Raw genomic sequence first — 24369 nt, 5'->3', positions numbered from 1 at the left:
TCCTTCCCCTTCTGTTTCTCTTAACCTCTTTGCTTCCTGTTCTGTTTTCTAGGGGCTCTTCGTAACTTCCTCTTCCAGTCTATTTGTGTTTATAATTAAATTTTATTTATATTTTTAATTTCAAAGTTCTGCTTTTTCTATTTTGAAAATTTTAAATAGCCCCTTATTCTTATTTAATGAACTCAATAGTTCCACTGATTCTTTGAAAATATAGTTTGTCTCTAACTTATATATGTTTCTTTTTCTTTTTGCTTTTGCTTTTAATCTTCTAGCTACCTTCATTGTCAGTTTCTTCTGGATCACAGAGTACTGTTTGATTCCAATTATCATGTTTTTCATGTTGGAAACTTTCCTTAAATTAATGGACAATTGTTGGAGTGAACTGTTGGACAATCACTCATATAAAGAATGAAGCACTGAAAGAAGTGTGTGGGTAGGACCTGTCAATTGGTGACTTTCACTGCAAGTTAAGCAGGTTAATAAGGTGAAGTGTCCTATTTGTAGAAGAATCTCCAAATGTTAGGATCTGAAAATCTTTTGCTCTCAGAATATTAAAGTGCTATCCAACAGTAAAGTATTATTTTCTTACTTTGTTTTATTACACAGGTTGAAATTCTACTTGGAGCAGACTTTCTAAAATCTATAGCAATCTCAAAGATATTTCATAAACATATTAATGTAATCTGGCATTATAAAAATTACTTTAGAATTAATTCTGAATACAATCTTAAGTAATTTGTCAGTTTAAAATGTTTTAGCTAAAATGAAGTTCAAATTATTTAAGACATCTTCGCAGATTTTCACAATATGTTAGACATGTTCTATACATCCTTCTTACCTCTAAATGCATTAGGAAAAAAAAAAAGGATGACACAGCATTGTAAAATTCAAGTTTTGGATAATGTGACTTAGAGAAGTACAGAACTAGAAAAGATTTTGAGCTATCATTCCAAATAAACCCTTATTTTATAGAATAGGAAACAGCATTTGGATCCTTCCTTCAGGCAATTAACTAAAATAGAGAATCGTGACTAGTTAACTATCTTTATATGAGATGCCAAAATGTAAATAAACTTTAAAAAAAGTAGTTATATACTTAAAGTTATGCACAGTGCAACATTCTCTTACCAGCTTTGGTCTAAAACAATATAGGTACTTACAGAATTTGGTCAATACCAAAATTTTCTAGTGGTGTTGAGTGCTTTCGATTTAGTTTTGTAAAAAATAGAATCTTTTTCTAAAATTTTTTAAAAAGATTTTATTTATTTATTCGAGACACAGAGAGAGAGAGAGAGAACTCACACAAGAGGGTGGGGGAAGCAGAGGCAGAGGGAGAAACAGACTGCCCACCAAAGCAGGAAGTTTGACACGGTGCTCGATCTCAGGACCCCAAGATCATGACCTGAACCAAAGGCAGATGCTCAACTGACTGAGCCATCCAGGCGCCCCTCTTTTCCTAAAATTTGAAGCAAAAATTTATTCTTGTTATATACATGGAGAAATGAAATGTGCTTGGGATGATACTTAAAAACACAAGTCCAGTAGGATATGGTAAAAGAGCACTGAAATGGGAATAAAGGAATCTGGGTTCTAGTTCACTACTAGCATTTTCAATATGGGCAAATCACTTAACCTCTCTGGGCCTCAACTTCAAGTATAAAAGTGTTTGACTAGATAATCTCTCTTAGGGCCTATCACTGAAAAGTTTCTTTACTTCAATACAATCATTTTCACAGCAATAATATTATTTACTAATGGATAACCTGAGTGATGGACTTAGTTTTATAATTCTGATGTTTAAGTTCTGTCTAATTATTCATTCTGCCATCACCATTGAATAGGAACGTGATCTTATAGGCTGGTTAGAAAAAACAGGGTGTGTTGGGGCCCAGCAAGCCAGTAAAGAGCAGGAACCAAAGTTCAGAGGTGAATATATGCACACATGTCCAATGAACATATCAAGAGCCAATGAGAGGAGAAGGGTGATGAGAGTCTACTGGAGAAAAAAGCCAACTTGTACCTTCTCACTAACCTGTCAGTTAGCTGGTGCTTTACGGAACTTGATTTCTACTTTGTTATTTTAATTCCTCTTTTTCTTTTTCTTAAGGCAGGGTCATTTCCTAGCCTATTATATTATCATAAGTGGAACTTATATATAGATTTTGGAAAAGAAATCAGTATAGAATAGTTGTTAAAAATACAGACTCTATAATCAGAGAAAGACAATTATCATATGATCTCTCTGGTATGAGGAATTTGAGAGGCAGGGCAGGGGTCGTGGGATTAGGGAAGGAAAAAATGAAAAAAAAAATGATGGGGACGGGAGGGAAACAAACCATAAGAGACTCTTAATCTCACAAAACATACTAAGGGTTGCTGGGGGGTGGGGAGGTAGGGAGAGGGTGGTTGGGTTATGGACATTGGAGAGGGTATGTGCTATGGTGAGTGCTGTGAAGTGTGTAAGCCTGATGATTCACAGACCTGTACCCCTGAGGCAAATAATACATTATATGTTAATAAAAATAATTCTTAAAAAAAGAATACAGACTCTCGAGTCAGACTGTCTGGCTTTACATCGTGGATCTAGGCTTTAACTCTCTGTGATATTGGGCAAGATACTTAACTTCATTGTATTCCACTTTCTTCATCTTTAAACTGAGGAAAGGAACAGTATTTTCCTCATAACACAGGTGATGCATTTGGTACACTTTCCGTCTCCTGATAATCCGTTAGTAAGTGTTAGTTACTGTTATTACCTCTCCATGAAAATTGGTAAAAGAAATAAAAGGAGAAATGATAAGAGAAAAGAGTGGGGGAGGATAGCCTGGTATGTGAGGGCAAACTGCAGATGAGCAGGAAATAGGGAAAGTGACAAAAAATGTGGGAGAATCAGTATACAAAGAAGCTTTATTAAGGGAGTCTTGATGGATGTTATTTAGTATAATTCACCCTATTCTACCTTCTCAAGAGATCTTCAGTAAGGAGCTATATCAGTTTTCAATGTTTTGTTTTGTTTTAAAGCAGGATTTGGGTTTCTTTTGGATGAGATACTCTACCAACACTGGTGTCTAGGTGGCTTGATCTTATTCTTATTTCACATATACCTACAGGAGTAAGTAATTTCACCACAAAGACTGCTGAGATTAATAAGCATTTGCTTTGGCAATCTGTCTGGAGCAGAGTAGGCATTCAAAACACAAAACAAAACAAAACAAAACAAAACCAAAAAACAGACAAACCAAAACAAACCAACACCAAGACAAGTTGAATAAATATTAAAATAAAATAAATAAAAATAAATAAATAAATAGTAAAAATTAGATGCTGGCAAATTTTTAATTAGAGAAGAAAACATAGGTGGTAAGCCTTTGTAGCATCAAACACAGCAAGAAAGATGATGTAAAAAGGATGATGGTGTTTTACAAAGAGCATTTTCTAGTTAGAATAAGTGAAATTGCTTGCTACAAAACCCCTGGGAGACATAAAGCAGGACTTCTCCACCTCTTCACAGTTGACCTGTTGGTCTGGATAATTCTTCTTGGGGAGGTGCGGTGGGAGGCGAGGGGGGTTGGTGTCTGGTGCTCTGTAGGATGTTCAGCAGCAGAGCTAACCTGCACCCACTAGATGTCAGTAGCACTCTCCACACGTGCACACACTTGCATTCACCCAAAATGTCTCCACAGATGGCCAGATATCCCGAGTGGCAGAATCACTTGAGACTGAGAAAAAGTGAAACACAGGAATTACAAAATGTCACCCACGATCCTCCCATCTAGAAATGTAAACTTTTGAAAAAAAGATTTTTATTTATTCATTTGACAGAGAGAGAGAGAGAGAGAGAGAGAGAGCACAAACAAGGGGAAAGACAGAGGCAGAGGGAGAAGCCCGCTCCCCGCTGAGCAAGAAGCCCAATGTGGGACTTGATCCCAGGACCCTGGGATCGTCACCAGAGCCAAAGACAGAAACTTAACCAACAGAGCCACCCAGGTGCCCCCAAATGTAAACTTTTTGTTTATACAAATAAAAATTACAAAACAGAGTCACATTGATCTTACCGTTCTAATAGTCAGCATATTTTTCTTTCATTAATATAACATCAACATTTTTGTTCCGTAATATTCTTCTGCAGCATAGTTTTGGGGTTTTTTGGTCGTGCGAGTACTTTATAATTCCTTCTTCCTCCCTCCCATTCCTTGAATCATTGCTGTCCTCCCCTTCATTTCAATTATACATAAATGCACACATACACATGTGCGTACACACAGATTTGAACAAAATATTTTTTATTACATCAATAAAGAATAAGAAAATGTTTTTATTTTACTTTCACCAATTCCTTCTCCAGTGCTCTTTCTTTCCTTAAGTAGATTCAAGTTTTTGACCTGTATCATCTTACTTCTCTCGAAAGGGCATCTTTTAACATTTTTTTTCCCAAGGCAGCTCTACTGGCAACAAATTTGCTCAATTTTTGTTTGTCTGAAAAAGTCTTTATTTCACTTTACTCTTCTCTTGCTTGTTCAGCCTCATCACATGTGAAGAGAAGTCAAATGTGGTTGTTATCTTTGCTCTTCTTTGGGTAGACTGTTTTTTCCCTCTGGCTTTTTCAGAATTTTTCTTTATCTTTGACTTTCTATAGTTTGAGAATGATATGCAGTCTTTCTGACATCTATGCTGCTTGGTGTTCTCTGAACTTACTGGGTCTGACTTTTGGTGTATGACATTAATTCAAGGGAATATCTCAGACGTTATTGTTCCAAATATTTGCTTATGTTCCCTTTTTTTCATCTTTGGATATTTATTACGTGTGTCTGCATTTCACCTTTTGTACATGTCCGGTGGTTCTTGGATATTCTGCTCCAATTTTGTTTTTTGTTTTCAACCTTTGTTTTCTTTGTTTTTCAGTTTTGGAGGTTTCTGTTGAGATACCTTCAAGCTCTCTGTGGCTAGATATCTCTTTCCGCAGCCATGTCAAAATTATTAATAACTCCATCAAAGGCTTTCTTCATTTCTTTTGCAGTGTTTTTTTGTTTGTTTGTTTTGTTGTTGTTGTTTTTATCTCTAGCATTTCTTTCTTAGGATTCCCATCTCTCTGTTTACATTGTCCATTTGTTCTTGCACGTTGTCTCCTTTATGCAGATAAATAGAGTCTTTAGCATATTAGTCCTAATTATTTTGTATTTTCAATATGATAATCCCAACATCCCTGTCATATCCAAGTCTGGCTTTGATGCTTGCTCTGTGTCTTCACACTGTTTTCTGCTCTTCAGTATGCCTTGTAAGGTTTTCTGGGTTGTTGAACATGATGTAGTGGGTAAAAGAAGCTGCCAAACACTGGTGCCCGGTAAGGTTGCTTCTTGGCACTATCTCCCAGGAAGGTTGTTGCTTGTGAGTTTCTATTCCCTTAACTTGTGTATTTGCCTGCCCCTCTATCTAATTTTAGGGATAACGATTTGCCCTTTGACCTCAGTTCTCTTGCAGATCTAGGAAAAGTTGACGGTTTTTCAGTTTGTTCAGTTTTTACTTGTTAGGATCTACTATATATATAAAATATATGCATATTATATATACATAATATATATTTCGCCCTTTGAATATTTATTTAAGATCTGCTCCATGATTTTTAATGGATAACTGGTGTGTAGGACATTAACTACACTTTTACATAAGTAATTGTGTAGTACTGGGAATTTTTAAAATAATTTTATTTATTTATTTAACAAAGAGGCACAGCCAGAGAGCGAACGCAAACGGGGAGTGGGAGAGGGAGAAGCCGGCTTCCTGCTGAGCAGGGAGCCCCATGCGGGGCTCCATACCAGGACCTTGGGATCATGACCTGAGGAGAAGGCAGGCGCTTAAGGACTGAGCCACCCCAGAGACATAGTATTGGGAATTTTGATTGTTCACATTAAGGCTACAGTAAATCTATCTGATGATCCTTTAACAGGTTCCTCTGGGGGAGTGGAGGGTGGGAGTTGCTGCTGGTTCCGAGCCTCCACTAGCAGGTGGCGGTGTAGGACCCACGGCAGCCCCGGAAGAACCAGACGCCACTCTCTCTCGGAGGACACTCTACCGTGTGGGAGGGCAGGGCAGTTTGGGCCAGGGTAGGTGCGGAGGCCACCTGTACCTATGCGAGTGGAAGTCCCGTTTTCAGTCTTTGGTGTTGGGGTGTGGACGATTTGGGCAGCTGGGGGTTGAGTCCCGTGAAATTGGTCGCGCTGCACTTCTTGGGCAAAATTGGGGCTGCTTTAGCTTCAGCTGCTCTCAGGCATTCGCTGCCCCAAAGACCGGGAAACGGGTGGGTCCCCAGATCAGCATTGTGATATTGTGTAAGGTTTTCCTTGCTCACGTTGAATTGTCCCGTGTCCCAGGTTCTTGATGCAAGTTTTGGAGGCGCTGAGATCAGCACTCTGCTCCCCCTCACTTTGTTGTCTCGGTCGGCTGTCTCCGTCTGCTGTCTCTGTGTGCTTCGAAACTTCATTGTCTTTAGCGTCAATAGTCAGTTAAACAGAGGAGCTACGGAGAAGGAAAACATGTTAGCCCATATTTTTAAGTGTCTGATGGAACTCTTTTTCAGTTGCTCTTAATTAATCCCATGCTTAATTTTTCCATGTGAAAGGCATTTATTTTTGGAAACGAACAAGTAGGGGCGCCTGGGTGGCTCAGTGGGTTAAGCCGCTGCCTTCGGCTCAGGTCATGATCTCAGGGTCCTGGGATCGAGTCCCACATCGGGCTCTCTGCTCAGCAGGGTGCCTGCTTCCTCCTCTCTCTCTGCCTGCCTCTCTGCCTACTTGTGATCTCTCTCTGTCAAATAAATAAAATCTTAAAAAAAAATAAAATAAAAAAAAAGAAACGAACAAGTAGTATAATTCCATTACAAATTCTGAAACGGAAGGAAATGGCATCAACATATTAACAAGTTACGTTACCAAGAATTAGGTTCAGCTTCAGCCTTGGGAGGAAGAAAGCATAAATCAGGACAAGAAGAAGAACTGAATAATGTAATTTTAAGATCGCCTGGAGCCTCACAAAATCAGGGAGAGGACCCATTGTGAATCCTGACTGCTGGTGATTTGCTAAAGCCATCACTCAATTGCCGCGCATCCTAAAGTTACAGTTCATGTAGAAAAAATAGCGACATACGTTATCTTCATTTGTCTGATAAGAATTTGAGGTCTATGTCATTAAAATGCTTCATGGACCTTTTTAAGGTGTCATGGATTTTTGTTAGAGCTTGTTTATAACATTGCACATACTATAATAATTGAAGATGCTAAAAACTAACCCCTTTTTAAAAATCTTTTTTTTCCCCCTTGTCTATGGCCCTACCACCCTGAACGCGTCGGATCTGGTCTGATCTCAGAATCTAAGCAGGGGAGGGCCTGGTTGGTACTTGGATGGGAGAGAAGAATCTTTTTTTTTTTTTTTTCCCCCCTAGGAGAAGAATGGTAAAATAACTATAATTCAAGTTGCTGGCTCTTAAAGTTTGTAAATAGAAGGGTGGTTTAGTAAATAACCAAACTAGTAGAAAACACAGAGATGGAAAAGAGGACTAGATCATGCATCAGATCAGGTTCTTGTCCTGGTTCCAGGGTTCCAACTGTGTATTATATAGTGGTTTTTCACAGTGGGCCTATCCTGACAGTTTAGTGAGGTCCTTTTATGACTTTAAGGAGCAGAAGATTCATGAATAATTTTCTATTAAAATTACTTTTCAGGTTGTGCTCTTTCATTACTTTGAGTTCCTCTTCTAGCATAAGACCACCAGTAGTCTTGAATAATCATAAGTGGCTGTAGGTACGCTGCATTTAAACTAATACTAACTAGGTCCCAGTTATGTGCCAGGCACGGACAGACACTGGCTATAGAGCAGTGAGCACGATAGACATGAATCTCACTGTACATTATGATAATTGCTGTGTAACTTATAATATTTTCACAAATTACGACTTATTATTAGAAGATTGTTATGAACGTACCCTATTGCATTATTATACATTTTCCATTACCTTCACTTGGACATGGTTAATTTACTGCAAAAAATGATTGTATTTTAAAACTAAAAATGAATTGCTTTTAAGTTTACTTAGCAATTTGGAACTATGCAGTTTAGTCACTATGATCAAGAATTGACCGTAGAGTTAAGTCCCATGTAACTATTTATTTGTTCTATGTTAAGACAGCTGTATTTGAAAAGTAATAATTAGGGGTGTCTGGGTCGGCTCAGTGGGTTAAGCCGCTGCCTTCGGCTCAGGTCATGATCTCAGGGTCCTGGGATCGAGTCCCACATCGGGCTCTCTGCTCAGCAGGGGTCCTGCTTCCCTTCCTCTCTCTCTGCCTGCCTCTCTGCCTAATTGTGATTTCTCTCTGTCAAATACATAAATAAAATCTTAAAAAAAAAAAGAGAAGTAATAATTACCATTTCTTGAGCAACTCTATGTCAGTGTAGCTAACTACGCAATATTACTTTCTAGAATTTATAATTTCACAAGTAATGCTAATTTATACACAATTGTCCTAATTTCTTAAATAACCCTGCCAGTTGGGTACATTATCAGCATTTGCAGATGAGAAGGAAATAGGCTTGGAGAGTTGAAGTAATCTTCCCTCATGAGGGGGTAGAGTGAAGATTTAAACTAGGGTTTGTCATCATTTTCTTTTCGTTACTTCTCTAGTTTTAAACTAATTGTTAAAATGTATTAATACTCAGAAGTGAATCCTAATGATAATTCTAAGAGCTTTTTTCCCTCTAAATGCTTTTCTTGACATTTTTGTATTGTTTATGGTTTTTTTTTAAATTGTTACCGCTTATGAACCAGAGATTTATCAGATAAATATTTTAGCTGAGTACTGACTAAATGGCTTTATAGTGATAAAGTTCAGGAACAGATATAATACCATCCTGTTTTGGTCACATTTAGTTTACTTACTGTATAGCATCACTAAAGATGTCCAGTCTGAATTTGTATTTCTGAAAGACTGTTGCCAAGCTCTGCCTATCATTCTGAGTTCTAATTTCACCATAATGAGGTAGTCTTGCCAAGAAACAATGGTAAATACGCAGAGACAGTTCTTTATGCAGTCTTTCTCCTTTCCCTGCCAGGCTCCAGGGCTTTGGCTGACATCATCTGTTGATGTCCAGTGAAGTGCTGTTTGTGAATGGAACTTTACAGAACAGGAAAAAAGAATCTTTTCCTAAACTATATATGGAAGACTGCTCTCTAGAGTTTGTTAAGGAATGGAATATCCCATGAAAATCTGACCCCATTAGGGCTCAAGTTGAATTATTCCAAAAGTAACACCTAGTTTGTTCTTAGCTTGCTACCCATTTTTGTCATTAGAACGTGCAATCATAGGTGTTATGTACACAAATATGTGGAATCAGTTACAAAGAGGAAAAGAGATGCAAACTAAGAATGACTAAGAGTAAGAGCCAGTAGATTGTGGGGAGCAGCACCTGACTGCTTTTCCTCACATGAAGTGCTATTTTGACTCACTAATATTATCCCATTATATAGGTGAGAAAACGAAAATTTGCAGAAATTAAATAACTTGTCCTGACTCAAACAGCTCGTTCTAATAAGGACGAGGTGGAGCTGGGAACTTGAATCCAGGTCTTTGTTTTTTGTGTGTTTTAAAGATTTCATTTATTTGACAGACAGAGGTCACAGAGAAGCAGGCAGAGAGAGGGGAGGAAGTAGCCTCCCTGCTGAGCAGAGACCCCGATGCGGGGCTTGACCTCAGGACCCCGGGATCATGACCTGAGCTGAAGGCAGAGGCTTTAACCCACTGAGCCACCCAGGCGCCCAGAATCCAGGTCTTTGTGATACCAGTCCTGTTCTCTTAATGGTAACACTCCTCTGCCTCACAGAGTAATGGTCTAATCAAGAGATTTGAGGGGTGCCTGGGTGGCTCAGTTAAGTGTCTGCCTTCAGCTCAGGTCATGATCCCAGGATCCTGGGGTCGAGCCCCAGATGGAGCTACCTGCTTAGTGGGGAGTCTGCTTCTCCTTCTCCCTGCCCCCACTTGTGCACCTGCACATGCTCCCTCTCCCTCTCTCAAGTAAATAAATAAAATCTTTTTAAAGTAATTAAATAAATAGATTTGAATAGTAAGATAGATCAGTATGAGTAGGACTGGGAGGATCGTAGGGGATGGGGGAGAGGAACTTAGGTGATAGGATTTGGTCTAGTAAATAGTCTGTTCTGAGGGTACAGGGTTAGGGAAAAGGTGTGGTCCAAAAGAATAAATTTGGGAGTTGTCATTGTTTAGGCAATCATTGATGTTTTCTTTTACGCATGAGTTTATGCAAGGAGTACTTGTAAAGGCTTGAAAGTTAAAACCCTAGGAATACTTCCAAAGGGTCGAGCAGAAGAAGAGGATTCAGAGGAAGAGTATTAGGGATCTAAAGGGAAGAGGTGAAGCACAAGAAGGGAAGTCTTCCCTGTTCTGATTTCCTTCTTTGCTGCCCCTTCTTCTGCTTTCTCCTTTCCTTAGGGCCTGGTACTGTTCTGTGTATGGGGAAATGGTGGTTTGCAGACAAAAGTCCCTGCCATTCCAAAACTTATTTTCTTGCTGGGGGAGACATAAGAGTAAGCAAAGTTAATAAGGCAAATATATAATATGGTAGATGGTATTGAATGCTATAGAGAGTGCCAGGGTGAGGTGGGGGAGGACAGTTGTAAACAGGGTAGTTAGGGAAGTCCTTACAGAGAGAGTGACATGAGTACAGACTGAAGTGATGAGGGAACAAGCCATCTTCCCAGGGGCAAGGAGTGGGGAGGAGAGGCTGGGAGAAGCCTGTGTTGGACATGCCTAGTTAGTAAAAACTAGCAGGAAGACTGGTGTGGCTAGATCAGAGTGAGGGCAGGGGAGAGCACAGTAGGAAATTAAAGTTGGGGACAGGGGTAAGCCTTGAAAGCTAATGTGAAATCTTTGCTTTTACTGAGTGAGACAGGAAGCCATTCATGGAAAGTCACCTGTGTCCAGTGTTGCAGAAAAACAAAATAAGATAGGACAGTCTCTGCACCGGCTCCTTGCTCTCCTTCTGAAGGCCCCACGGCATGGTTGGGGGATGGGGGGAAGTGAGGCCCGTGCAGGGAGGGAGGGATGCCAGAGGAAGGGCGAGTCTGGATCCCCAGAAGCAACGTGACAGGACAGGGTGAGCTCTGTGGGAAACTGGGGCTTCCCCAGTAGAACACCGAGTCTTACAGGGGGGTGCTGTTTCCCCTCCTGGGGGCTGTCCTGATGGGTTAGTCACATGGGTTGCATCGGTCCCACGGCTGAGCAGGCCCAGATACTCTGTGGGAACACAGGACTCACAGTGTCCCTAGGGGATGCCCTTCCCCCAGTTTCTTCCCCATTAGCTGTGCCCGGAACTGTGACATTTCTGGGTGACAGCGGGGCCTTTCCCGGACTCACACTGCTGTAAAGCATGAGGCCCACCCGTCTCCAGACACAGAGCATCCCTGTAAACAGCCGAGGGGATGCTGATGTGTGGACGAGCCCTGGCCCTGGGACCCGACACCCTCCTTCCTCAGGGGAGCAGAGAGGTGTTATCCGACTCATCAAAGGGGGCCTCTCAGCAAGAGCTCACCCCGTTATTATTTTATGAGATCGTTATCACCGGTAACCACAGTATTAATAAAAATTGAGGGTAATAAAAGAAATCACAGAGGCAACTAATGTTATCAACTATGTAATAAAAGGGAGGAAGCAGGCTTCATTTATAATGGCAAATTCTCTTTGTGTCCCAAAGTGCAGAAAGAAGGCTGGGAGGAAGGGACCACTAGGCAGCTCTAGAAGAAAAGCCCTCACCTTGCTTCCAGGTAACCACCTCTCAGTGGTATGCTCTGGCCTGGGAGAGCTAGAGGGCTCCCCTCCAGGAGAACATGGGGTGGAAGCAGGGGTTTTCTGGTCTCGTCTGTGCTTACTTAAGCCCTTCACCCTCTCCACCTGGAGGAAGACGCTTCTGAGCCTCCCACTCCCACCCTCGCTGGGTTCGCGGCACCCGGCCAGGCATTGGGATTGCCTGGTCCACGTGGTGCTCCAGCCCTGCGGGGGGCTAGGACCCAGAGTCCTGCAGTTGGCCTCCCCATGCTCGGCCCTAGTCACCCTTTCTCCTCTCTGCCCATAGCAGCCGGCACGGCACCCACTCCTCCAAGGGGACAAGGCCACCTGGGAGGCAGTGTCCCAGCATCCTCCAATGCCCTGAAGCCTACCGCGGAGGTGCTCCTTAACATCTCCAGATAGCTCCTTTTCACCCCACTTTTCACCAGATCTACACAGTGGGTCCCCAGAAGAATGGCAGCAGTGGGTGATGTGGGGCATGAGCAGCAGGGATAGGAGGGTCGGCCCGGGACAACCTCGTCCAACCCAGCCCCAACCCCTGTCCTTCCCTCATGCAGCAAGCGTGGGTACTGACCCTAACCCTGACCTGGTCTCCCAGTGACATAGATGTGGTACTGAGGTGTGCTTTGAGCTCACGTGACCCACTGGGATGTCCCTATATTGGGGAAAGGGCCTGTGCCTCCCACAGCCATAGAAAAGGAGGTGAAACCCAGCCCCAGTCTGGGGGAATGAACCTCAAGGATAACCCGGTCACCTCAGATGAGAGAAAACGTGGGCTCGTGCAGACCCAGCTCTGAGCACTGTGGAGGGGGTGGGGGAAAGGCGTTGGGGAGTGCACCACTCAATGCAGCTGATGGAGAGTACTTGGAATTGGCAGCACCAAGCTGTTGCCCCTCCCTGTGTGTACTTCCCAGGTGATTCTGTGGGGCCAAGGTTGAGAAACAGCATCGGAAAAGGTGGAAAGGATTTGACAGTTGCATTTGACTCAGCGGAGACTCCACCAAGGAATAATTGTGTGCATTGTGAACCCTCACTCCTGTGCGCAACAATGGAGTGGATGCCGACGCTGGGGCCAGAGGTATCAATAGGGCCAAGAAATCAGGGTGCACAGGCATTTGAGAGAAACTTGACCTTCATGGAATTTAACAATTTGCCAACAGCTGTGACCAAAGACCCCCTGGTTCATTTGACAATGGTGCCTGCTTTTATTTATCATGAAGAGAGTGGGGGGGGGGGAATAAAAACCCTAAAGAAAAAAAAAATCCCAAAGAAAACCAGTTGCACCTGTTTCTATAAATGATAACTGTCTTAGTTTTCTTACAGCTGAGATTCACTTGGTGTCCCTCTTTCAAAGTCATTCCTGCTGTAAATTCAGAATGTTTACACACAAAAGCAAACTGGATGAGCCTGTTTTGAAGGTTTTCTTCGTGGAGGGGATTGCTCCCATTTGTTGTTGTTGTTCTTCTTCTTGATTTTTAACTTTAGGTGTATGTGAACCCCTGGTTCTGTCATTTGGGTCTCCCATTAGTACCTGAAGCAGAAAGCATTTCTGCCACCCAGGAGCTATCTTCGTTTGCATTAGCCATTCTTTGCTTACTGTGGTAGAAATACAGAATCCAACATGGGCCATTTTATCAGTTTGTAAGTGTGTGGTTCAGGAGCAGCGTGAGTACTCACTTTGTTGGGAGGCTGTCCCTCCCCGCCCACTTCCAGAACCCCTTCGTCTTCCCGAATAGAAACCCCGCACCCATGAAACCACAGCTCCCTATTATTTCCTTGTCCCCTCCCTGGCCCCTGGCGGCCAGTTTTACTCTTTGTCTCTGGGAATGTGACTGCTCAGGGTTCCTCTTGTGAGTGGAACCATACAGTATTAGTCCTTTGGGGTCTGGCTTATTTATATGTCCCCAAGGCTCATCATGTTGTAACGTGTCAGATTTCCCACCCCCCGCCTTTTATTGTTTTAGGAGCTCGTTTTCGTTTTTATTTTTAACTATGGTAAGATACACATAAGTTTTACCATCTGAACCTTCTTTGAGTGTGCAGTTCACTAGTGTGAAGTATATTCCTCTTGTGCAGGGCATCTCTGAACTCTCCCATCTTGCAAAGCTGAAACTCCATCCCGATTCAGCCACAGCTCCTGCTCCCTGCTCCCGCCTGCCCCTGGCGGCCCCCATTGGAATTGCTGTCTTCGGGAATCGACAGCTTTGGATACCCCATGTAAGAGGAACCATATGCTCTTTGTCTTTTCTAGGACTTGCGTATTTCGCTTAGCATCATGTCCTCCAGGTTCATTCATTGTCGTAGCAGGGTCGGAACTTCCTTCCTCTTTCGGGCTGAGTAATGTTCGATTGCATGCATATGCCATGTTTGGTTGATCTGCTCACGTGTCAGTGGACACCTGGGTTGCTTCCCCACTTTGACTCTTGTGAATAATGCTGTTTATTTGGTTGCACAAAGAGATTACTAATTTCTGAGTGAATTGCCTGAGGCCTGGAGCCACGGCCCACCGCTGAGGACACCAGAGTGGTATAAGATGGACACCTGTTGTTGGAAATATCCGATGACATCCTGAGGGATGGTGTTCTGAAGATTTTCTCTCCTGGTGTAAACAGAGGACGGTATGTAACTTCAAGCTCCTTCAGAAAGTCGTCTGCAACCGGAACGGAGCTCTCATGCAGCCTTATGAGATCGGTTGCTTAGGAACCGTTGGCTAATCCCTCATTGATTTAACCAATAAATGAGGGATGAGGCGGCAGCAGCACCTGGAATTTTAGTGTTAGCTCATCAAACCCCGAGGCCCTATATTTTTTAGTGAGTCGCTCAGGTTGTGGCTGCGAAGCTGTGTTAAGACAGAAATCTATTTTCTAAGAAGCCTTCAAACCAAGTCCAGGCCACTTGTCTCTGTGCCAGAATATTCTCTGTGCACAAAGGAGATTGCAACTACCGGATTCTCAAGTGAAAACTAGTTTGGTGGTTAGACCTGAGGTACTTAAGAATGATAAGACTGGGGGAGGACAAGGGGAAAATTCCGACATCAGACCAATAACATGAACAAAGGAAGACATAAGCAGAAGGGAAAAAGAAGATGTAGCAACTGATTTTTATGGGACAAGACGAAACAATTGGGAATACAAGTTCATGACGCATTCTCTACAATCCCAAAGTCCAAAAACTGAGGGTGTTTTTTTTCTTTCTTTCTTCCTCTCATTTGGTGGAAAACCTGACCTAAAACGGTCTGAGGCAAATTAAGATCTTTCTTCATTCTTCGTAGGGTTACTGTTCAGAGTCTTTGCCATAGAACTGTTAATGAGTTTAATTATGAGGTACTATCCTAGCCCTGGGGCTGTGACATAAAATACGATATTTGCACTATATTACCTTCTCCCAAACTGAACATTTCTGAAGCCTGAAACACATTCGGCCTTGAAGGTTTTGAGTGAGAGGCTGTGGATCTGTTCAGCATACCCAAGAGGCAGAGAAAAACATAGCTACCGAAAATGACCAAAAAAGAGGATCTCAGATTGCTTTCAGCATGTTATTTTATCTGCATGGTTCTCTCCTTGGGAAATGAAACAACCTAGTGATAATTAGATGCACTCCTTTGCTTGTTTTCTGGATGAAAAGGGTTCAGAGGCATGTTATTTTCCTGTGGCACGGAGAACCGAGCCGAAGTGTGGAACAAGGGGAATGACAAAGGAAATGGAGCTGAGCCCCGGGGTCCGTCAGTGTGTGGCCCCCAGGGACAAACTGGGGTCCCCTCCGCCCCGCTGCACAGGTGCAGTTTGCAGCGTAGGGCGCAGGCCTGGGTGTGAGCGTGCACACACGCACATCTGGAGCTGACAGCTGGAGGCCAGGTGAGTCCTTCCTGTCCGGATGAAAACAAAGTAGAGGGTAAGGAGGTGGAGGGTGGGAGAGAGAAGGGAAGACCAATGACTTTCTGACTTCCGGTGAGACAAAAAAATGACGAAGCCCAACAGAGCAAAAGGTAAGCGCCGAGTACGCACGCACCTGCTGGTTGCTGTTTATGACCCCCGGCAAACACCTGAAGCCAACTTAGAGCATCGCCCAACAGAGGCTCCACACACACAGTCATCGGGCTTCAGCACAGTCTCTGCTGTCTACATCAATTTCAGATGACAAACCAGCACATCGCTTGTCGCAGGACCCATGCTCAAGTTTCTAGCTAGGGAAAGGAATGTCGAGAGCTCTTGGTTCTGAAGGAAAGTTCTAGACTTGTCGATGCAGTTAAAATAGGACCAGGTCAATCCAACAACTGCCAACCGCAGGCTTGAAGAGGAGGCTGGAGAAGAAGTCTTCGGAAGGAACTCCTGGACACAGAGTACGATGGGGGCTCTGCTCCACGACAGAGCAGAGTGGAGAGAGCGCTTCCTCTGCCCGCCTTCCCTGCTACCTCAGGCCACAGGGAGGTTGAGGGAGCCTCCACAGAAGGCTTCACAGAGACTGAGGTTAGCTCTCAGCAGCTCACTTTGTTGCCAAATGCTCATTGAGCTGGGGAGACAACACTCAGGCCTGGCCCATGCTGCTACCAGAGCAGACAGTTCTGGAGAGAGTGTATCGGGTGTCCCTGGACATGTGGGGTACACCTGAGCAGGGAGACTGTAACCAGCCAAGAGAGGGGAGAGAAGGCACCCATGGGAGCTGGCCACCCAGGACAGATGGCAGGGCAAGGAACGTCCCCACAGAGGGAAATGGGGCCCATGTCATCCTAAAGGATCCTGCCCAGGAGAGGTTTTTAGCCAAGGGGCTGTAGGTGTTATCAGAAATGCAAGACTCGGGGCAGCTGGGTGGCTCAGTGGGTTAAAGCCTCTGCCTTCAGCTCAGGTCATGATCCCAGTGTTCTGGGATCGAGCCCCGCATCGGGCTTTCTGCTCAGCAGGGAGCCTGCTTCCCCCTCTCTCTTTGCCTGCCTTTCTGCCTACTTGTGATCTCTGTCAAATAAATACACAAAATCTTTAAGAAAAAGAAAGAAGAAGTGCAGAACTAGAAGATTGGTCAAAACAGACCAGCCCTGGGGTATAGCTCACGAAAGGGAAAGCAAGGATTTGAAAGTCTTTTAAAACAGAAGGCCCAGGGCACCTGGGTAGCTCAGTCAGTGAAGCGTCTGCCTTTGACTCAGGGTCATGATCTCAGGGTCCTGGGATCGAGCCCCGCATCAGGCTCTCTGCTCAGTGGGGAGCCTGCTTCTCCCTCTCCCTGCAGCATTGCCTACTTGTGTTCTTTCTCTCTGTGTGTCAAATAAATAAATAAAATCTTTTAGAAAATTAAATGAAATAAAACAGAAGGCCTACAGGGAGGGCTCTTTGCCTCTGTCCCTGTGCCCCTGCTCCTTCCCGTACCAAACATGGAGGCAGAGGGTGGGGGAGGGGCCGAAGTGAAAAACCAGACCCGGATTCCTCTTCTTTCCTCACCTTCTGGTTCCCTGAGCTGCAGGCTGGGCCCAAACAGTAAGGGAGCAGAGGTTGCTGGTCGTGCTGGCTGAAATCTGTCCATCTAATGGTCTTTCCTGGCTGGGACACAGTGTGCTAGATCAATGATTCACTTTTTTTCCTCAATCCTGGAAAATTCTCTCTCTCCTCTCCGGCTGTAATTCTGATGCGGTGTCTCATCCCTCTCTCTTATCACCTCTTTAATATCTCCGACATCCTTTCGTTCCAGGTAATCAGGTACAAACCTTCATTTATGGTTCTTCTTCCAACTGTCTAATCCCCTATTTGACCCTTCCGTTACGTTTTTATTGGAACTCTTATGGTATTTTTCTCATTTCTAGAATTTTGATTTTTAAAATTTCACCTTACTCTTCCTAATCATGTCTTGCTGATAATCTTCATGGCTGAATTTTTTTATTTCTTGTATCACCGATCCGTAGCAAGTCTGTCTTCTCCGACAACTCCCACGGCCACTGCCCCTGGCCGTCTATATCTGCTGTCCCTTGTTTCCACTCACTCTGACTCACAGTGCCTTGCTCTCTTGGATTTGGTTACCTCGGACCATGAGGCCACTGCTTGATCTTAATCTGTGTGGATATTGTGGGCTTACAACCCGGACGGGGAGTGCGGACTCTCTCCTGCAGAGAGCACTTGCTTTGTCTTCTGCCAGAAGACAGGGAGCATCACTCATTGTTTTCAGCTCTTATGGGGAGGACAGGCTCATTGTGCGAGGGGGGTGCGGGGGGGTGGTCTCTTTCCTGACCTCTGTCTGGCTCCATTTCTCCATAACATTGCTGTTACCAGCAATTCCCTACAGACGAGCCGTACCCCCCAACCTCCCCACCCCCCTGCCCCTGCCGCAGAATCCCCTACCCAGCTAGTTGTTGCTCTGTGAGCCCAGCAGTGTGTCCACTGCTGTGTCTTTTCCAGGCTTTGTCGTCTGGTAGGGGGATGGTTCCTTGTAGCTCCTAGGCTCTAGTCCCCACATTTATAATGATAAAGAAGTATTTTAAACATATGGATACATCTTAGCACAAATTCCTCCAGACAAAACCATGGTACTCTTGTCTTTGCTATTGATGGTCACTGCTATTTCGTGTGACTGGGGGCAAGTGGCTTGTCTTTGAAGCCAAAGGTTTCTCATCTGTAAGTGGGGATGTTGATACCCATTCGCTAAAGTAATAAAATGGCTAGAGTAAAGCGGATGGCTCGATGTCTGGTGCCCATTTCCCTACAGATGGAACCCCATTTCTGGTCATACGTTTGCCACTGTTGGTGAAGATATAAGGTTTAAAAATCTGTGAGGACTTTAAAAAAAAATCCAAATTACAATTAATCTCATCTAGCAGATTTGTGCAGCAAAGAATTGTATTTCTCAAGAAAAGTATTCACACTGGCCGGTGGAAAATGAACCACGGGCGTGGAAGCATGACTTGCTTAAAAACTATGCAAAGTCTAAAAAAACAAACAAAAAACAAGAAACAAAAAAACCCCATAAAACCAAAACTATGAAAAGTCTAGCGTGATGGAGCAGGAAGCAGGGCTGAGGGAAGTAGGGTGTGAGTCTCAAGACAGGGCTGGGCGTGAATGTCACCAGAGAAGTTTCAGGATTGTTACCCCCGGCTGCACATTCCTTAGTCTCTGTCACATGTGCTGTGCTGTCCACCCCCCACCCCAGCCAGGCCCCCCACCTCAGTGTTGCCAGAGCATGGGTGCCTTCAGGTTGGGTCAGGAACCAGGACCCAAAGCAGACCCCATGGGGGCTCTTAGGATAAGCATGGCCCTGGGTAGCTTTGGGGTCACGTGGACATGAAGAACGAGGAATGTCGAGATAGCCCAGGTCCCCAGTCCCGCCTTCCCAAGGTCAGCAGTATGGGGAAGAGATCCCAGAGCATCTGGTTTCCAGGCCGGTGTTCTCTGCCCTGCTTATGTGTCCCGTGGTGGTGGGGTCCACTCTGACCACCAAGGTGCAGAGCTCTGCAGGTGCAGCTCCCACTAGGGGCAAAGCCGCAGGATGGGCGCACAGGCTCACTGGTTCTCTGTGCCCAGCCCGCACCCCCTGCCTTGCTCTGCCAGCCCTGTGACCTTGGCCTCACTATGTGTGGAGTCCTGGGAAATGGTGCCATGACCTGGAAAGGGCCTTATAACACTCAGTAAAACTGCTGCTGGGAAAATCTCCCATTGCCCCAGAGAATTTCAAAGCCTTCAGTGCAACATCAAGGTGTTTTATTCTGACCCGAAGCCCATTTAATTAATTCCTTGGGGAAGCTAAGTATCCCGTTGAGTGCAGGGAACACATAGAAAACCTGGGCTGAAGTGGCCAGCTGGCAAGGAGGTTGGAGCTGTGAGTCAGCCTGGGGACTCTTGGGTTGACAGTGATTAGGGTCCCATGGTGCAATTTACATATTCCCACAACTGGCCCAAGTTCCTGTCAGAGAGTTACCCACGTGACTTGGGGGGAGATGACAAGACTCAGAAACCCCAAAACTGATGAATTCTCTCTGTTGTCCAAGCACATCCACATCAAGTATGAATAACTCAGTTCCAGAATGAAGGTCTGAGTATTGACAATAAATGTGAGACCAAAACCATCATATGGATTTTAAGTATCGCCAGTGGGGTTTTTTTCCATCAGAAAGAAAATGTGTGAGCATATCTGGAAATACAACTTTCTTGCATTAGGACAGATGCGTGGGAAACTTCAGCTCTTTTAACAGAGGGTCAGCGCTCTGGCTTTCCCAAATTTGCATATGTAGAGGCCAGAAAAGTAGAAATCTTGGGAATTAAAAATGCAAGAGTCAGCCACTTAAAAGCATTTCTCTAAACAGCTGGATTTTCACTGATTTGGGGTATATTAGGACGGTTCGGCTTTTCATTTACTGTTGGTTGCCTAAAACATGAAGTCTTCTTTTTCTTATGAAGCCTCTTTAAACTAATTTTCTGAGGATGATTCTAAAAGCCTTGTTCCCAAATGTTGAGGGAAAAGCACCCACCAAGGTGGTTATTCTGTAGAAAACAGGTTCCTTAGGTACATACCATGGCATGTTCAATTCGATTCATTAAGTAGATACGAGAGGATGTTGGACATGAGGGACGCCACGTAGAGGGTCCCTGTCCTCCAGAAGCTCATTACGTGGTGGAGGAGCCAAGCATAAAGCAAACGAGCAAACAAGGATTGCAAGTGAGAAGTGCAATGAAGAAAGGAAAATTTTTTTGGCAGGGAAATTCTGATAGAATAGAAGCTTGCAGAGTGCTAGGTGGCTCAGTCGGTTAGGCAACTGCCTTCTGCTCAGGTCATGATCCCAGGATCCTGAGATCGAGCCCTGCATTGGGCTCCCTGCTCAGTGGGGAGCCTGCTTCACTCTCTGCCTTCCTCTGCCTTTGCTTGTGCTTGCTTTCTCTCAAATAAATGGAATCCAAAAAAAAAAAAAAAAAAAAAAAAAAGAATAGAAGCTTGATAAATCCACAGCCCTACTTTTTGTTATCTGCTCTCCCGGTGCAGAGCAATGACATGGGTAGTAGGACAGGCTGTGAGTGGAGGTGAGACAGAAAGTCCTAGTTGAGAAGCTCTGCATGGGAGTTCAGGACCTAAACTGGCTAGCAGAGGCAAGTTCAGTGGCCTAGGTCTCCAATGTGTTATGGAGGGGGTGTTTCCTACCCTCCTTGGGCTTCTGTGTTGTCTGTTCACTCCCACACTTTGTGCTGGCTATTGTGCTCCTTTAGGTTGCCGGGACTAAGAAAACCCTTAGGCTGCCCCCAAGTGATATGTTCCCTTATTAGGGTAAAAGACAGGTTAAAGGAAATATCAGGGCCATGCAGTGGCCAGGAGTTGGCAGGTGCTGCTCAGCACCTGACAGGAGCCTGGTGGTCACTCCTCTCAGGTCTGGGGTATATGGGCACCCTAGTAGTTGGCTTCAGGGAACAGGCACCCATGGCTCCCTACCCAGGACTCATCTCCACCGTGACCCGGCCATGCTGTCACTGCCACTAACCAGCTCCACTCCACCTCACAGCTCTCATGTACTCCCATATCTCTGTGCTCTGTCCCTGCATTGCCCTCTCAGACCCTCTATATCTTTTAAGATCCTACCTTATAGATCCTACCCCAGCTGGGGTACCCCTCATCCAGTATACAGAATTGGCTTGGGACAGAGTTTTGGGGGATCAGTCTCACCTCTGAGCAGGAGTCCAGGTCAAGTGCCCAGAGCCCCTGCTCCCGCCAGCAGTGCCTTTCTGTGAACTAGAAGCAGATGCCCTGTCAGGGAAAATGATTATAGAAAAGACTGTCTCTGAGTGGGTGGATTCAAAAAAGGGGTTCTTGCACCCCAGCTGGTGGAATGGCTTTTTGCAGCTGAGTGTGGCCTGGATCACAGTGCCTATTTCCCCCCTGGGCCAGGGGTCCTGACCAAAGCATACCCACATGGTCACATGCAGGAACCCTCAGGTATGCATCCTCTGTCCAACCGGCTCAACTCCCCTGAAGAGTGGTCAGGTGGTGCAAAGGCCTCTAGGCAAAGAACCATGCCGAGAGCTGTGGCAACAGCAGGAACCCGAGTCTTCCCAACCTAGGCTGTGGACTTGGTGACCATGGAAGCGTATCCTCCTCAAGGGAAGGGAGACGGCAGTGGATGGAGCCAAGCAGTACCAGACACAGCGTGACTCACTGATAAATTAATTAGCACCTCGGTTTCTGGTTTTTTGTTTTCTTTTTTTTTTTTTTTTCTGCAGTGGGAATGCAGTTTCCATTCCCTAGTAATGGAAAAAGGTATCTTTCCTCTTCCCTTGGACCTTTGGGTTTCAGAGTTGTGGGCTCCTCTGCCCAGGGGCTCTGGGCACTTGACCTGGACAGCTTTTTTCTGATCTAAGCTGTCACCTTCCCCTAGGAAGTGGGGGTAGGTGGCCCCCCAAATCATCCCTAACCCCAAACGGCACAACTCTTTATATGAACTACCAAGGCTAATAAGAATTACGTAGCTGAGAAGAGCAGGAGGTGGGAGGGGAAAGGGCGAACGTGTTTAGCAGAGGAGACAGGTTTGTACAGTTTGGGCGAGGAGTAGAGCCCTGCCCTATGCTTCCAGCAGTGCCTGGGGTGAAGGACCTCTGTTGGCGGAGGCCGCGGAGATGCCCAGCACCTTCATCCTGGAAACCATAGCAAGGGTTTGTCTGCATGGCCAAGCTGGGGTTGGGGGTGGGGGGCGCTGATCCCACTAGCAGAGCAGTCCACTTCCAAATGGCCTACACTGGGTAAGACACAAAGCACAGACCACCGTGAACTGACTGGCGGCTTTGCTATTGAAAGACCGCATGTGGATTTGCAGGTAGGTTGTTCGGGTTTATTTTAAACCGTAGAGAATGCCTTCCTCTGGCAACGATTGGAAACTTTTATAGCAACTGAAAAGCCAGAAGCCAAAAGAGCTATAATTTACAAGCAATCTATTTTGCTATTTTGCGTGTGTGCATGTGTGTGTGTGTGTGTGTGTGTGTGTGTGTGTTCAAATAGGTTGGAACAAATGTTTTCAAGTGTCCGTGCCTCTCTCTTATTATGTTTTTGACTTTTAGACAAGGACAGATGGCTGGCATTTTGGGTCATGCAGATCCAAATTCCTTTTAGAATCAAGTGATAGACACAGCTTAGCCTTCTCTAGATGGAAACAGACTGCAAGGCATGCAAGAATTCTGACATCCCTGCTTAATTTTTTTATGTGTGAATACTAGAGTGACCCCAGAGATGGGTGGCCCTCCATGGCATCACATGGGGACCCATGACAATGAAATAAAATCTGGCTCCACGTTGTCACTCACTCTCAATCGGTGAGTGGTCACTTGGAGCCAACTATGGTTTGATTTCTAAAAAAAGAAATGGAGCATTTCCTGCCCCTTGGGAGTCACAAGACAATTCATACCTGCTATACCTACTTCTCTACCACCAGCTCCTGGGTCCACACAGCGTCGTGTCTTGCCTGAACCACTCCAATAGCTCCCTTGCCAAGCCCGGCTCCATATGCAGTGCCCTCAATATGTTCTCCACACTGTGGCCAGAGGGAACTTTTCAGGTTCAAATGTGATCCTCTCATCCACCCTGTGCTCCAATCTACTGTCCTTTTCCACGGCTTCCCATGCTTCTGGGCATGAAACCCCTAATGCTTAAAGGGGCTTACTGGCTCCTACCTACCTGCTTCATTTTGCTTCACAACCCACCTCATTCTTGGGACTCCAACCATAGCTTTCTTCCTTCCTCTTGAAAACACCACAATTCCTCCCACCTTGAGACATTTGCACACATCATCCCTCCTATCTAATGCACACCCCTCTTTCAGGCCTTTGGTCCCACCCCGCTTCCCTGGGCAACCTTTTCTGAACCTCCTGGACTGGGTCGGATCCCGGATTTATCCAACACTCATGTGAGATGTACCCTTGCTTCATACATGTGTCACAGCCCTAAATCTACATTGGTGATATGGTTTCATTAATGTCCTTCCGCATGGACTCTAAATGCCACATACTACGGGGACCTCTGTGAACATTCAGACCTCTGTTATTTTGCTCACTGCTACATCTTCAATGCCTTGTGCTGATGCTAGAAGAAGCAGGTCTTCCAAACTTTGTCAAATGAATGAATGAATACACATAGAACTATGAGTCATTTATCAACAGGCGACCCATGAGGCACTGCCAAGGAAACTTTGGATCCTCTGGTCTGGAAACAAAAAAAAAGCTATATGATCTCTAAGGACCTGTCAGGCCATAAAATTCTATGACAATGAGGGAGGATTTCTAGACAAACGACCAAAAAAAAAGGGAACACAAAAGAAACAAGCATTCAGTAAGGAAGACCACAGAAAACATGGCTAAATGGTACTATTTTCTCCCCGAGCTTTTTGTAGGGATTTCCTTCTTATCCACTGAGGTCTAGGAGTATATCTTTTTACCTTTATATTCCCAGTGTTCCGCATCTCCCATGCGGCACGTAGTAGGCACTCAGATATTTGTTGAATGGAAAGAGCAGTTCATCACTTAGAGAGGTATGAACATGGTGACACTATTCTCCATTACTAAATCAGATTTCACATTAATG

General features: G+C 44.7%; 1 protein-coding gene across 6 annotated transcripts in view; it reads left to right on the top strand.

The window, feature by feature from the left end:
• The window catches only part of LOC116574522, a 59131-nt gene that overhangs the window by 3175 nt on the left and 31587 nt on the right, over positions 1 to 24369 (top strand). Inside the window, exons 1-5 of one of the 6 annotated variants that reach the window (XM_032315310.1) lie at positions 10220 to 10589; positions 11756 to 11825; positions 12762 to 12925; positions 13924 to 14064; positions 14305 to 16047. In XM_032315310.1, the coding sequence (XP_032171201.1) occupies positions 10515 to 10589; positions 11756 to 11825; positions 12762 to 12925; positions 13924 to 14064; positions 14305 to 14325 (471 nt within the window). In that variant the 5' untranslated portion in view covers positions 10220 to 10514 and the 3' untranslated portion in view covers positions 14326 to 16047. Of the gene's footprint in view, positions 1 to 126; positions 434 to 10211; positions 10590 to 11755; positions 11826 to 12761; positions 14065 to 14304; positions 16048 to 24369 lie in introns of those variants that run through there. The other 5 variants (XM_032315308.1, XM_032315309.1, XM_032315312.1 and 2 more) reach the window with 5 other exon arrangements.

The sequence above is a fragment of the Mustela erminea genome, chromosome 15 (genome assembly GCF_009829155.1).
Source record: "Mustela erminea isolate mMusErm1 chromosome 15, mMusErm1.Pri, whole genome shotgun sequence".
NCBI classification, from domain to species: Eukaryota; Metazoa; Chordata; class Mammalia; order Carnivora; family Mustelidae; genus Mustela; species Mustela erminea.
Note: the sequence above shows the minus strand (reverse complement) of the source record. Positions and strands in the feature narration are given on the sequence as shown.